This window comes from Gossypium arboreum, chromosome 4, assembly GCF_025698485.1.
Source record: "Gossypium arboreum isolate Shixiya-1 chromosome 4, ASM2569848v2, whole genome shotgun sequence".
Taxonomy (NCBI): domain Eukaryota; kingdom Viridiplantae; phylum Streptophyta; class Magnoliopsida; order Malvales; family Malvaceae; genus Gossypium; species Gossypium arboreum.
The window spans coordinates 107,771,293-107,784,873 of NC_069073.1; the positions used below are offsets into that span (position 1 = coordinate 107,771,293).

Consider the following 13,581-nt stretch of genomic DNA (forward strand, 5'->3'; position numbering starts at 1 on the left):
GATTGGACCATGTCGGCCCATCTCGAGGCAATACAAAATGTCCCAAAAACAACAATTTCTGCGCCAACGCTATCGAGTTCGAGTAAGCACCAACTTCCACATTATCCCGGGGTCGAAGAAATCTTCAAGAGAAAAAAAATGAAGCAGGGCCTTCTTCTATGGAGTCCTTGCTATCTATCTCCACCATCTTTCCACTCAATTTCCCTCAATATTCCATCAACCAAACGCACTCCGCGACTCGCACCAATCTCTGCTTCTCTTGATTCGACTGACACCCAAGTCCAACTGCAGCAGCAGCTATCAGCCAGGGAGAGAAGGCAGCTAAGAAACGAAAGAAGAGAGAGCAAATCAGGGTACAACTGGAGAGAAGAAGTTGAAGAGAGGCTCATTAAAAAACCCAAGAAGAGATACACTTCTTGGACTGAGGAACTGAATCTTGATAACTTGGCTCACTTGGGTCCTCAATGGTGGGTGGTTCGAGTCTCCCGGGTTAGAGGTCTCGAGACAGCCGAGGTCACGGCTCGCGTGCTGGCTAGGAACTTCCCGAACATCGAATTTAAGGTAAACAGAGCCAGTATAGTTTGTTGCTATTTCTATTTATTGGCTGGTAGAACATAAGATGCATTTTGTTGTTCGTGTAGCCTTTTATATTTATGCTGGGACTTATTTGAGGGTTGAACTGAAACGTTATTGAGATTTGAGAGAAAAATATCAAAATGTTTGTTTGTGCTAACTGTTGCTAAGAGGGCTAGACATAGCGGCTAGCCTTGGAATTGGTGTAACCATTGTTATCTCCTCCATTAAGCTTCTTTATATGTACAATCGAAAAGTTGTCTAGGCATTTTAGGCGTTATTGTTTAAGATAGAGAAAAAGGTTAAGAATTTGATGCATATATAATATGATTACAGTTACTAGTTCCTTTTTTTTCCTTCAGATATATACTCCAGCTGTTCAGGAGAAGAAGAGATTAAAAAATGGTTCCATATCAGTTAAACCGAAGCCCTTATTTCCTGGTTGTGTTTTCTTAAGATGTGTATTGAACAAAGAGATTCATGACTTCATAAGGGAGTGTGACGGAGTTGGAGGTTTCGTTGGTTCAAAGGTTGGGAATACGTGAGTGTTGCTTTTTTCCTGATTGAAAATTTCTAAATTCTCTAGAACCATGGCTTTCAATCATAAGTTAATTTGTTATCTGTTTGCAGTATGAAGATGGCATTGTTTCATACGTCATTTTGAGTTTCGAAAAATATAAGATTTCTAATGAACCTTTGGAGAGAGCTTTACTATATGATGTTGTTGATTTAAAAATTACCCAATCTAAATAAAACTGTTGGTTTCATGATTCTTTCGTATCTTGTTTCAAGTTATGTTAGGATTTCGAAGATGTTTAAACTATAAAGACAACGCACTAAGACCTGAACAAACCCAAGGACACTTGTATAGATTTTTATTGAAAATAATGCTGAATTCAGAGTATTTTTATATAATATTCTCTGTTTTTCAGTTTTTTGGGTCAGTATAGTTAAGTGCTCTTGCATGGTTTGCAGAAAAAGACAAATAAACAAACCTAGGCCTGTTTCCGTTGATGACATGGAGGCAATCTTCAGGCAGGCAAAGGTGGAACAAGAAAAAGCTGATCAAGCATTTCAGGAGGAACAGCAAGGAGAAAATGCTCTCATGTCTGATAAGATGAATATAGAATATAATGTAGATTCCAATGGTGTAACAAGCTCCGTTTTGGACACCAAGCCAAAACGAAAAACTAAAAAGAAGTCTGATACTGTAGCAAATGGAGCAAAGTATTCTAAGCAACTAGTCCCAGGTTCAAAGGTTCGCGTATTGTCTGGGAACTTTGCTGAATTTATTGGCAGCCTTAAGAAATTGAACCGAAAAACTGGAAAGGTATGACATTTACAGTGTGAACAAGTGAAGTTACTAAATCAAACATAGGCCTGTGCTTGCATACTTTTTGGTGTGAAACGAGAAACATTTATAGCCCTTAATAACCTAAAACATCCTTTCTTGTAATGACGGTGGATACTTGTGCATTTAAGTATCAAGTTAAAATGACTTTTTAAAATGAAAACATGTTTCTTGCAGGCAACTGTGGGATTTACACTATTCGGGAAAGAAACCTTAGTAGATCTAGATGTCAAGGATGTTGTACTGGAAACAAAGTGACATGAATATGCTCTCCTGATATATCATTACAATTGAAGGGTAAGATCATTGAGCTAATGTCCTTTTGCTGTGAGCATCTTTTCGCCCACATTGTATGTATATCATGGCACGGAAGTCGTAACATACACCTCATCATTGCTTGCAAACTTTTGTAGATGATTCTCTTAGTTGCTTCCTGTGTCAATTGTATCTTACCATCAGGTAATAGGAAATTTTCTGAATTTGTCTAATCTGTTTCAAGTCATTACCCTTTGATATATCACATTCATATTTACCCTGCAGGATGTATACATTTTTTGTGTACATACAATCCTAATTTGCCTAGTCATTTTAAGAACATTTTTCGCTTTATAAATATGCTTTACAAAGTTTACATTGCAGCTGTATCAAACACTTTGTAGATTAATAGAACATATTTCTTGAAGAGGCATCTGGATAAAACTTGAGATTCATGATGTTACTTGTCTGTTTTATATAAAACTATGTGCTTTCATATGCATGTGTCTGAAGGTGATGCTCTGCCTATTTTTATTTCCTTTCTGATAGTGGATTTGCTCAGGCTGATGCTTGGCTACTGTAAGCTTTCGTTCAGATGGAGTTATGATATTCACTCATTAATCCTCAGAAAACTGGTTTACATTCCAAGTTGTCCCCTTGCTCCTTTTGTTGACGATATCCTAATTTGGGATATGCCAATTAAGTAGTTAAGGCTTAATGGACAGGCACCTTCGGAAGTTGGAGCTTGCAGTTATTATGGAGTTAATTGATTACTATCATTGAATATGAATTGCATAATAGCAATAATGACGTCTCATCATTTTTGTTAAAGTCAGTTGATTACTTCTTTTTTAAATATCAAAGCCTGGGGTTTAATATTTGGTTGTGGATAGCCTCTTTTCTGTTTCTTAGATTGGGTCTTGAGCTGCAACCGAAGGGTAGCTGTACTCCACCTCTTAACTGTTCCTTCCGTTATATCTTCCTTGGTTCTGGTTTGCTGGGTACGGCACTGTGTTGTACTGTTAAGTGGAACTTGCTTCTTCTTGTTTCCTTCTATTTATTTATATACTTCTTGGGAGAGCTAAGAGGAACTTCCTTTAAAAGAAAACAATATATATATTTAACTTGTGGAGCAGTTTGGTTTACATCTAGTGCCCCGTGATATTAAAGCTTGGTTAACCAAAGGTACATTGATAGTAGTTGCATTAATTATTTAGTTTGTAGTCTAGTGTTTATTAAGATATTGATTACCTTACATCCTCATGGTTTTAGCTTTTAGCTTCTTTCTTCCTCTCGTTATCATAGTTTCTTAAAATTGATAGTATATACCCAATTTATACATTATTCTTGAACTGGCAATCACATGAACCCTATAAATAAGAGAAAGTTTTAATGGGATCCAATTGTAGAAGCCATCAATGTCGTAAATAGCTAAGAGCCTAACCTTGGAATTAGCTTTTGCTTCTTCACTATTTTCAAGAGTTACTTTAGGGCTTTGGAGACTTGGCTTTAGCTACCTCACGAAATAATCTAATCCCACTAAGACTAAATTGTCTGGATTTAGGTTATGTCATGACCCGTCTAACTAGTTGAGCTTTGCTGTGAATGCATAATCCAGCATTGTCCTCTTTGGGTACCCACAAGTCCTCAAGGTTTTTCCACCAACACCATAGATTTGAACTTGGAACATAACACACAAATGTGTGTCCACAAGTCCTCAAGGCTTTTGCACCCTAATGTGCAATTCATTAGATTTGAACTTGGAACATAACACACATACGAGTTTACTTTACAGAATGGATACCAATTGATCAAATCGGGTTCGAATATGTGGAGGCACACTTAAGACCTTGAAGGTCCTATGGGTGCCCAAAGAAGACGGTTCCGGATTATGCTGAGCGACATGGTCCAAAGGACTGGGTTAGGTCATGACACAGATTACATGGTCTGTCTTGGGCTTAATAGTGGTCCTCCGGTGCTCCACATTTAGAAATGTGAAGGTTTTAACCAAACTAGATATGCCAGCTTCTTCGAAATAATCTGTCCTCCTATCTAGACAAGGAAACAATGCTACCTTTTTACACAGTACTTGTTATGCTATTTATGTCCATCTTTAATTACTTTAGCTGATAAGTAGCTATCTTCATTCAGCCTGCTTCTTTGTCTCTCTCTATCTCTCTGGTGGATTGCCAGACCACTATCAAGCCCCACTGCAACCTCAATTAACTACTATCCTCTCAGCAGTGATAAAACCTAAGCTCTTTCTTGGAGATGTTATTACTATTAGGTTGTCACTGTTTTCATGCATAAACTATGCATATTACTGCGGATGATAACCCTTTTTTTTTGCTTAATCTAGGAAACAGGTGTTGGCTTGAAAGATGGTAACTAGGTCCATGTGGGTGTTGTGTCTTTAATCCATTTGTTGATTTCTTGATCCTATTGCCAACCCAAGAAAGAGGGTAAAGATCTCAGCATAACCAACCAAACCTGATAGGGTTTGAGGCTTTAGAAAAAAATCAATCAAAGAGGCCAAAAGGCAGTAGTCACAAGAATCGCACCTCAAAAGCTAGTGGTCCCCCTCCCTACCCATGTTTCAAATTTAATGCACAAAACAAGTGCCAGTGCTTTGTGGTTCTAAACTTTGTTCCGAAAGGGTTTTGTTCCACCCAAAGTTCATATCCTACCCGGCACCTGTCTTTGTAACCTTAAGCATTATATGCCATGTGCTTTGTAAATAATAGAATAGACCATTAAACCAAACATTTTCTATTGGTAAGTTAGGCAATGTTATTCGGATTTCAAAGTTTGGTCCACATGAATATATTTAGTGTAGGTAATGAATGCAAAGGTCTGTTGTCACTCAGATTTAACTACGCCTGACGGCCTTAACCTACTAAAAAAAATTCGGTAGATTCATTCTTCCTTTGCAACCTCACGAATCATGGCAAGCTGAAGTAAATAGGTATAAAAAGAAAAAGCAGGGTTCGTTGTTGCAACAACTGACTACATTTAAGATAACCAACTCTTGCTCATACACTCAACAGTTGGTTGTGTCAATTTCAAGTTTCAATACTTAAAACCTTACTTGTGTGTTATTTTGCCGTTCAAGTTGTACGGTTAGAATTTTTGTGGCCAGTATTTCCAGAGGTGAATATAAGATTACGTTGCCTTAAAAGTCTTTCCTCGCCGCAAAGAAAAAAAAATAAAAAAAAATAAAATAAAATAAACACTTAATTTCAAAAGAATTACAAAATAATCATTAAATTATTTAAAAATTTTTTCACTTAAGTCACTGGACTGTTAAAATTGTTATTGTATGGCTTTTTCTGTTTACACAGTTAGCACTAATTGAAAACTCATTTTCCCTTTCTCTTCATATTTCATTTTTTTTTCTATAAAATAATTTTGAACGTTATAAATCTGTAAATCAAAATTTAAATAGCTTTTTTCTCTTATCTTTGACATTTATTGTCAAATTAATTTGGTTAGAAGGTATGTTCTACTTGTCAATGAGTACTGATCTATTATATTGATCGTCAAATTATCACTTGGAATTTGCTAGCTAGACTTAAAAAAAATTTAACAACTTAGTCACTTAAATAAAAATATTGAATAGTTTGATGAATCAATATTTTTTCTTTCTTTCTTCTTTTTACTTTTATATTTTAATATTTTTCACGAAAATCTTTTAAGGGTAACTAATTAATTTACATAAATATAGTTAATGAATTCAATGTGAAATATAAATTTAAATACTTATATATATTTTACTAAAAAAGTCAAATATATTTAATTTTATGGTAGTTTAATATGTAATTAAATTTTATTAGTTTGTAATTAAAATAAATAAGTAATTATTTTTAATTTAAAATTTATTTAGTAAATACAAATGAAAGAATGGTTAAAGATGAAGATAAGGAGTGGGTGTTTTAATAAGTTGGCAAGAGAAAATAGTGTAGTAATTTATGAGGAATTATACGTTGGGTGAGCGTGAAGATAAGAGCACGCTTACATTAGGTTTTAGGTGAAGTTGGCTGTAAAGTGAGGCAGGCACGTTGCACAGCCATCTTAGCTTTGCTTGGGTTGGGTGAGTTTATCGACGACCGATCCTGCAAGTAAAAAATTGAAAAGGATCTCATCCCTTTCTTCAATGCAATTTAATCCCTTTTTCCTTTTTCCTTTTTATGCATTTCCTCTTTCTTATAAAACTAAAGGCAAATTAAAAAGGGAAGAGATGGTGGGAATCATACACTCGCATCTGGCGTAGACTCAAATACACAAACATGCTATAACTACGTCCGTCCAGCCTGAGATCACATTTATTTACCCAACGCATCTCCTAGCTTTTTCTCTTTTCTCCTAGCTAACAAGTTTGCTTTCATAACTGTAAGTCTTGTTCCAATAATTTCCAAACAGCCATTAAAAAAAATTACTTATCTAGTTGTTAATAAGCCCTTAACAACTCACATTAAAAAGTACCAATTTGGTTCATATATTTGTACTTAAATAAATTTGACATTTTTATTACAAGTAATTTTTCCAGGCTCAAAGTCACAAACCTTTTCTTCCCTTTATTGGGAGTTTAATTAATGAAACAAATTAAGAGAAAGTACTATGGATGGAAATGGAAATACACAAAGATATTGAGTAGACTTGAGAGATTAGAAAAAAGTACAAGGGTGCAAAATTGAAAATTCTCCATTATAATATTCCCTCAGCCAGCAACCACCGAGATAGAGAGAGAGAGAGAGTCATAAAGACATTGCAGAAACGAGTAAACGTATTTAATTTTCACACCCTCCAACCCAACCTTCATATTCTTTAATTTCTTTCCTCTGGTTCTTCACCCACAAGCCTTAAAAAATTAAGGGAAAGGCAACCAGCTTGTGTTGTAAAATGGAATCATCACCTGGCACATCTTTGTAGACCAACAAAAAAGAACCAAACTCAGATTTCAGCTCTCTAACACACAGCTGCGATGGCCATTTTCTTCTTTTCCAACTACCTCACAGCCCTCATTTGTCTTGTTTTCTTCTCCAAAATCTTAGCTGCAGAGCACAGTTCTTCCTTTTCTTTCAAAAGTTTTGGTAAAGATCCAAAATTTGAGTCCAATATTGCTTTATATGGGGATGCACATGTTGGTAATGATGGGTCTTGGGTTCAACTTACTAACTCAGTGAGTTGGAGTGCTGGGGCAGTTATGTACAAGAAACCCATCAAGCTTGTTCAAGGTAAAGTAAGGAAACTTGCTTCTTTTTCAACCTACTTTTCCTTCTCCATGTCTCATAAAAATGGTGATGGTTTGGCTTTTATTATGGTTCCTAGTAGTTTTAAAGTTGATGTATTGGGAAATAGTACGTTTGGGATTTCTCTTGGATTGGAAAAAAACAACAAAAGCGGTATTGTTGCTGTAGAATTTGATACCTTCAGAGATGCCAAGCATGGTGATCTGAATGAAAACCATGTGGCCATTGATGTGGGTAGCCTTGCATCAGTTAAAGCTAGAAATTTATCCTCTCTCAATTTGGTACTAAGCAATGGAGAAAAATTACATTCGTGGATTGATTATGAAGCAAGTTCTAAGAGACTAGAGATTAGGTTGAGTCAATCTAGTAGTACCAGGCCAGATGATCCCTTGCTTTCATACTCAATCGACTTGTCAAAACTATGGAATGATGAACAAGTGTTTGTGGGTTTAAGTTCTTCAAATGGAAACTCTTCGCAGACATGCTGTATTCACTTATGGAGTTTTAAGCTAAGGCAGGTTCCCAATTGGATGCATTCCCAACCACTTGATCCTGAAGCTATTACAAAAAACCCCAAACCTCTTACAACACCGCACAAGAGTAGCAAATGTTTTTGGAAAGTGCTTGTTGTGTTTGTCTTCGGCGGTGCTTGTGGAGCCTTGACAGCTTCTTGCGTGCTATACCTATGGAACATGTTTGGTGATAGGCGACCTGTGGTGCCTGAAGAGTGTGGTGCAGAAGGTGTGGATTTCGAGTACAAGAAGGTCAAAGTAGTAGTAGTAGACAACGCTGTCAAAGATGGCAAGGAGTAAATCTTAGAGTTGGTTTTTTTTTTTTTGGTCTAATTGATGTTTTATTATGTTGTAAATTGATGATCTTTTGTAATTGTAGTTGCAGGTTTTGTGTGTGCTTGTAGTTAATGACCAATTGTGAAAAATGTATGCTCTTGGTTACACAGTGTTTTAACGATGGAATCATTGAGGTTTTACCTTATAATATAAACTGAATGTTGCTTACCTTATTCCTGAGCAAGCTCTTTAGTGTTTTATTTGAATTTTTTTTCGTTTCCCCTAAGTTTCCATGATGAACATATGCGTTCAACATAAATTCGGACTTTGTATTAGATATGATGTTCCAGATATATGAAAGAATCGAGTATATTAGTATTAGAAACGCATCTGAAGTCCAAATAACGGATGCTTTAATTTCACGTTAGATATATGCTGTGAAGTTGCTTGTCTAACATCAATTAAAAATGCAGAAACTCCTGAACAACTTCTTTATCTAAGAAATCCATTTTGTGACCTGAATATCGTTTGCCGGGAACCGGTAACAGCCCCACTCCGTAAATATGTAGTATAGGCCATTGCCCTTGCTGTATTAGGCTGCCTCAGGTTTCATGCTGTGACTCGGTGTAATTAACGGAACTAAAGATTTTTATAGCTTTTTTGCACTAAAAATCGATAAAGACTTATGACAGTGAATTTGTCAGGCTTAACAGTGACAGTGATTTGAGGGGTAAATTTGATATATATACATATATATATATAGTTTGTAGGAAATAATTAGAGTTTTAGATTGATTTTTTTTTAGTTAGAAATAGAGAACAGCCCATAGTAATAACAAAGAATGTGTACAAGGGTAGAAACTGTGGCGGTTAAGAAATTGAAGCCTTTCAAATAGGAGCTGACCAATCTATGAGTATACCACGAAGTTATAAAGGTTGTACCTGTAAACCAACCCCTAGAGTGAAATGAGTGAAATAGGCACAAGAAAAAAGCCTATTTAAAGAGAACAATACGTCCAATCATTCATCTTGAAGTTAGTTGGAGTTCTTCTACTACCTGATAAAGCATATCCACAAACTCATTCAGCATCGATTAACAACTCAAGCAAGGGATTCAATTTAACCAAACAATGTAGTAACATAGAAAAAAAAAATTCAAGGTTAAACAGGATCTCAGTATGTGATTAGTGTTATCTTCATTTCCTTTTAAAGAAAGGGCTATCAGATAGATAACGCAGAATAAAATTTAACATCTTTGATCCATAAAACCAAAACCCAGAAAGGGAAAGAGTTGAAAACGAAGCATCTCAGATATAAAAAATTGCCCACTTTGTTTCTTCACTGACAATCGAAGTGCAAGGATAACAATTTAATTATCTCCTCATCGATATGAAAAAAATAGGTGCAGCAAATAAAAACATATAAACCATCTGGAAACAGAAATTCAGATTGTTGTGTTAAAAAGACCAGTTTTGTTTCAGAAAAAAATGGTACCTTGAAACACTGGTAACCCTAGGTATGCCCCTTATATATTGATTAGAATTTAGAGCAAAACCCTAAGATATTGAACCAAGGTGGCCTTAATAGTGAATGAAAGCCTTTTCTATAAAAGCCCCATATATTTTATGGGTTTCTGGACCTATTTTCTATGTTATTTGAAACGTATTATGGAACTCAACAACTCCGAAGTTTTCGGGTCTTGGACTCTTGGCTGTAATCCAGTACTGATGCTGCTCTTGTATTGTTTTCAAGAATAAAAAATGCTTTGATTTAGCAGATTATTGGGTGTAATTTAAGTCATTCTGAGCCCATCCATGGCTGAAGGCAATTCTGCAGTACAGTGCAAGTTTATACAACATTGAAATCAAACCTGTCACTACTTTAGTTTATGTATTTTTGGATAAACTACTCTAATTTTAAATTTTAGTCACTTAATTTTAAAAAGTTAGGAAATGATCATTAAATAATTTAGAAATTTTTATTTAAGTCATTGGGTTATTAAAATTATTGTATATGGCATTCTCTGTTTGTATCATCTGCATCAATTGAAAGCTCTCATTACTCTTCTATTTTACAATTCAATTTTTTTTATAAAACAATTTTGAACATCATAAATCTACGAATCAAAATCTAATTAGCTTTTCCAATTTTCGACATTGATTGTTAGATCTATTTGAGTCTAAAATATGTTATTCTAGTTGTTGATGGATTCTACCATATCAATCATTAAATCGTCGCTTAAAGCTTGTTAACCGGACTTTTAAAAAAAAATTCAGTAACTTAAATAAAAATTTCAAATAGTTTAATGATTATTTTATAAATTTTTGAAGTTAAGTAATTAAAACGTAAATTTATTAATAATTTTGTGATTTTTTTTACATGAGATGAAGATTGATGGTATACTCTATAATTTTTATCAAGGCTTAGCTTGAGAAACCGTAAGCCCATAGTCTCTCCACTGATTGAGGTCGTGGATAAAAGAAGTCCACTAGTTCATCTCCAAATTCGTACCACAAAATCAAGGACAACTGTATATGGAGTCTTTACCCCTTCCCCTAGTAATGGCATTATTTGGATTGAACAATCTAGATTTCAGTGGCCTTCGTCTGGTTATAAAAGATTGTGGCTTGAATCCTCAAGTTCAATCCAAAAAAAGTCTTTTCTAAATCCAACTTGTTTCACCAACATGGGTATGGTTTTTGGTAAGATCACAGTGGAAACACCAAAGTATGAAGTGGTTCAATCCTCGGCTGACTATGAAATCCGAAAATACCCACCTGCAGTTGCAGCTGAAGTCACATACGATCCATCTCAGTTCAAGGGGAATAAAGATGGTGGCTTTTCGTTGTTGGCAAATTACATCGGTGCTTTAGGCAATCCCCAAAACGCAAAACCTGAAAAGATAGCAATGACAGCTCCAGTGATAACTAGATCACCTGGAAATAAAAGTGAAAAGATTCCCATGACTGCTCCTGTGGTGACAAAGGGTGACAACAATAACATGGTGACCATGCAATTCCTATTGCCGGCGACGTATAAGACAGCGGAGGAAGCACCGAAGCCTTTGGATGAGAGGGTGGTGATAAAGGAAGAAGGGGAGAGGAAATATGGGGTGGTGAAGTTTGGAGGAGTGGCGACGGATAAGGTGGTGGAAGAGAAGGTGGAGAATCTGAAGAAAAGCTTGGAGAGAGATGGGTACAAGGTGATTGGCCAGTTCTTGTTGGCTAGGTATAATCCTCCATGGACTTTACCTGCTTTCAGGACTAATGAAGTCATGTTACCAGTCGAGTGAATGCAAAACTGTATGTTTGTTTAGCTCTTCTTTTCTCCCAAGTTTGGATTGCATAGGCTACAAAAAGAAATGGTCTTACCAGCATATGAGCCATTCTCTTATTCTATCATTTCGAGTATTGTACACACACAGGTGGGCAAAAACAGCTTATTAACATATCATCAGAGTATGTATGGATTAATTCATTCATGTCCCAAGCCATGAATTTATTCTTCATGTTGATCTCAACCAGAGACTAACTTTACTATAATAGTGATGATATTGAAAAGGATAAGTGGTAGTCTGAGGAATTGACATGCATGTATGAGCCCAACTATCTGCCCCTTGAGAGTGTTTCTTCTTCCTCCTCGAAATTCTGCTAAAGTCCATCTTCTTGGACCAAGGAACCTATCTTCATTCAGTATTGCTAATGCATTGGCAAATAGCAGCAATCCTTCTACCAATGTCCAGAATCCCATTTTCTGCACAAAATTCAGGCACGCAAGTTCAGGCTATGTAATAAACCAAGAAATTCATCTCAAAATTTACCGTAAAGTGTGAACAACAACCAAGGCTGCTCAATAACTCTCAATACATATAAAATATAGCCTCAAAATCCAATCTTAGCATGTACAACAAAAGTTGATCCTTTGATTAAAAAACTAATGATTCTGATGAACAAGCAACATGATTGATTTTACAATTAAAAAAAAAAGATTTAGTTGATATGAGGTTTATGATCATGGAATTCAAGTAAAACATATTATTCGCATAAAAAAATCTAGAATTTATTCCTGAAATTAGCTCTCTTGCTGAGAAATTCAGATTTGAGAACACAATAAGTCAAAACAGAGCATTTCCATGGAAACAGAAAAGAGAAAAAGATTGGGATTTTTCTCACTTGTGACAGGAAGCAACCCAGGAAGAAATTTTTTCAACTAGAATGCCGTACTCTTTCGTGAGGTTACTAATTGATTTCATCGACCAGAAGCAGAAGATCAAAGGAGGATGGAACCAAAGCCATTTTGAAGAACAAGAGACGACTAGTAGTAAAAACAACAGGCGGTCTCAGCTTGTTGGGCCACGTATGATTCAGGGAAGCTTTTCATCTAACGGATAAGATCATCCTTGCTCACGTATTCTTTGAGCTGCTAGGCGTTGGATTTCTCCTTTCTTTTCTTACCTGACCCGAAAATTAAGGCCCATAAAACACGACCCGACAAAATTTATCAGACAGCTCAAAGGACAAGCGAAAAATGGAAGCAGTCTCCAACAACATTTGACATAGAATAATAGCATCGTGTTTAACTGTCCGCATCAATCTATAAGGCATTATTATCCACTTTTAACTGAGTACTAAGAATTAGATTGTGATTTTCCCCTTTACTCAATAAATAGATAAATTAATCATTATATATTAGATTAAAAAATAAATTGATTTTTTCTATTAAAAAATTCATTCTTTTTTATCATTAAAAACTTGCATTAAAGAGAAAATAACCAAACAGTTACACGTGGCAGCATGTCACATGCATCTTACTCTGACATACAATGTTTTAATAGTAAAAATAAATGAAATTTTAAGTAATAACTAGTTTGCTGTTTGATTTAATATATAAGAACTAATTTATTCAATTTTTTTTATATAAAGAGGGGAAAAGACAATTATAGACTTCCACTATACTTGATTTTGTTCAATCACAACAAGAACCTGACAATAGTGTGAATCCTTATATCTCAAGATTCGTGAGGAAATCTCTTCATTATGGCAATGATGGACTAATTTCTGTTTGTAACCGATGGAACACGGTGTGGTAGTTGGAAGAGGTTTATGTACCGTACCTTCAATGTAGTAATTGGAATCCAGAAAGCATGGTATCTGAATTTGTTTCTGATGAATATAGATAAGAACTTATGGAGGAGGAAACGTCTGGGATTAAATGTACATATGTCTGAATATTGCTTAATTTCTGTTCATTTCATCTGGAGTGATTCTCAGTAGGCAAAGCAAGTTTCCAAATTGGGACAGCTCAAATGCATTTTAACAATAATCTTTTAAGAGAAAACGTATGGAAACGAAACTAAGAAGAAGACA

The 13,581-nt window shown here is 35.4% G+C and overlaps 4 protein-coding genes and 2 non-coding genes across 10 annotated transcripts; 3 read left to right on the forward strand and 3 right to left on the reverse strand.

Annotated features, from left to right (window-relative positions):
* On the forward strand, window positions 1–4,967 carry LOC108457729 (uncharacterized). 5 transcript variants are annotated; one of them, XR_008281199.1, is made up of 6 exons: window positions 1–561; window positions 936–1,114; window positions 1,549–1,903; window positions 2,102–2,221; window positions 2,742–3,180; window positions 4,539–4,967. XR_008281199.1 is itself a non-coding variant. In XM_017756825.2 (5 exons), the coding sequence occupies exons 1-4, from the start codon at window positions 10–12 to the stop codon at window positions 2,180–2,182; spliced, it is 1,167 nt and encodes a 388-aa protein (XP_017612314.2). In that variant the 5' UTR covers window positions 1–9; the 3' UTR covers window positions 2,183–2,221; window positions 4,539–4,967. The 5 variants fall into 5 exon arrangements, 4 of the variants coding, with proteins under 4 accessions (XP_017612314.2, XP_052882419.1, XP_017612313.2 ...); XM_017756825.2 differs by lacking the exon at window positions 2,742–3,180; XM_053026459.1 differs by lacking the exon at window positions 4,539–4,967 and having other exon boundaries at window positions 2,729–3,290.
* Window positions 4,968–6,881: 1,914 nt separating this feature from the next.
* Window positions 6,882–8,444, forward strand: LOC108457685 (L-type lectin-domain containing receptor kinase VIII.2-like). Its single transcript, XM_017756759.2, has one exon. It carries the CDS (start codon window positions 7,161–7,163, stop codon window positions 8,238–8,240), a length of 1,080 nt encoding a protein of 359 aa, XP_017612248.1. The 5' UTR covers window positions 6,882–7,160; the 3' UTR covers window positions 8,241–8,444.
* A 936-nt stretch (window positions 8,445–9,380) lies between these two features.
* LOC128292086 (small nucleolar RNA snoR27) lies at window positions 9,381–9,480 on the reverse strand. The gene has a single exon (XR_008282071.1). It is a non-coding gene; the product is annotated as a small nucleolar RNA snoR27 (small nucleolar RNA).
* A 35-nt stretch (window positions 9,481–9,515) lies between these two features.
* On the reverse strand, window positions 9,516–9,609 carry LOC128292085 (small nucleolar RNA snoR26). The gene has a single exon (XR_008282070.1). It is a non-coding gene; the product is annotated as a small nucleolar RNA snoR26 (small nucleolar RNA).
* Window positions 9,610–10,901: 1,292 nt separating this feature from the next.
* On the forward strand, window positions 10,902–11,781 carry LOC108459489 (heme-binding-like protein At3g10130, chloroplastic). The gene has a single exon (XM_017758864.2). It carries the CDS (start codon window positions 10,902–10,904, stop codon window positions 11,505–11,507), a length of 606 nt encoding a protein of 201 aa, XP_017614353.1. The 3' UTR covers window positions 11,508–11,781.
* LOC108459490 (protein transport protein yos1) lies at window positions 11,578–12,721 on the reverse strand. The gene is made up of 2 exons (XM_017758866.2): window positions 12,388–12,721; window positions 11,578–11,968 (listed from the first exon to the last, which is right to left on the reverse strand). The coding sequence occupies exon 2, from the start codon at window positions 11,963–11,965 to the stop codon at window positions 11,732–11,734; it is 234 nt and encodes a 77-aa protein (XP_017614355.1). The 5' UTR covers window positions 11,966–11,968; window positions 12,388–12,721; the 3' UTR covers window positions 11,578–11,731.
* Between the last annotated feature and the right edge of the window lie 860 nt (window positions 12,722–13,581).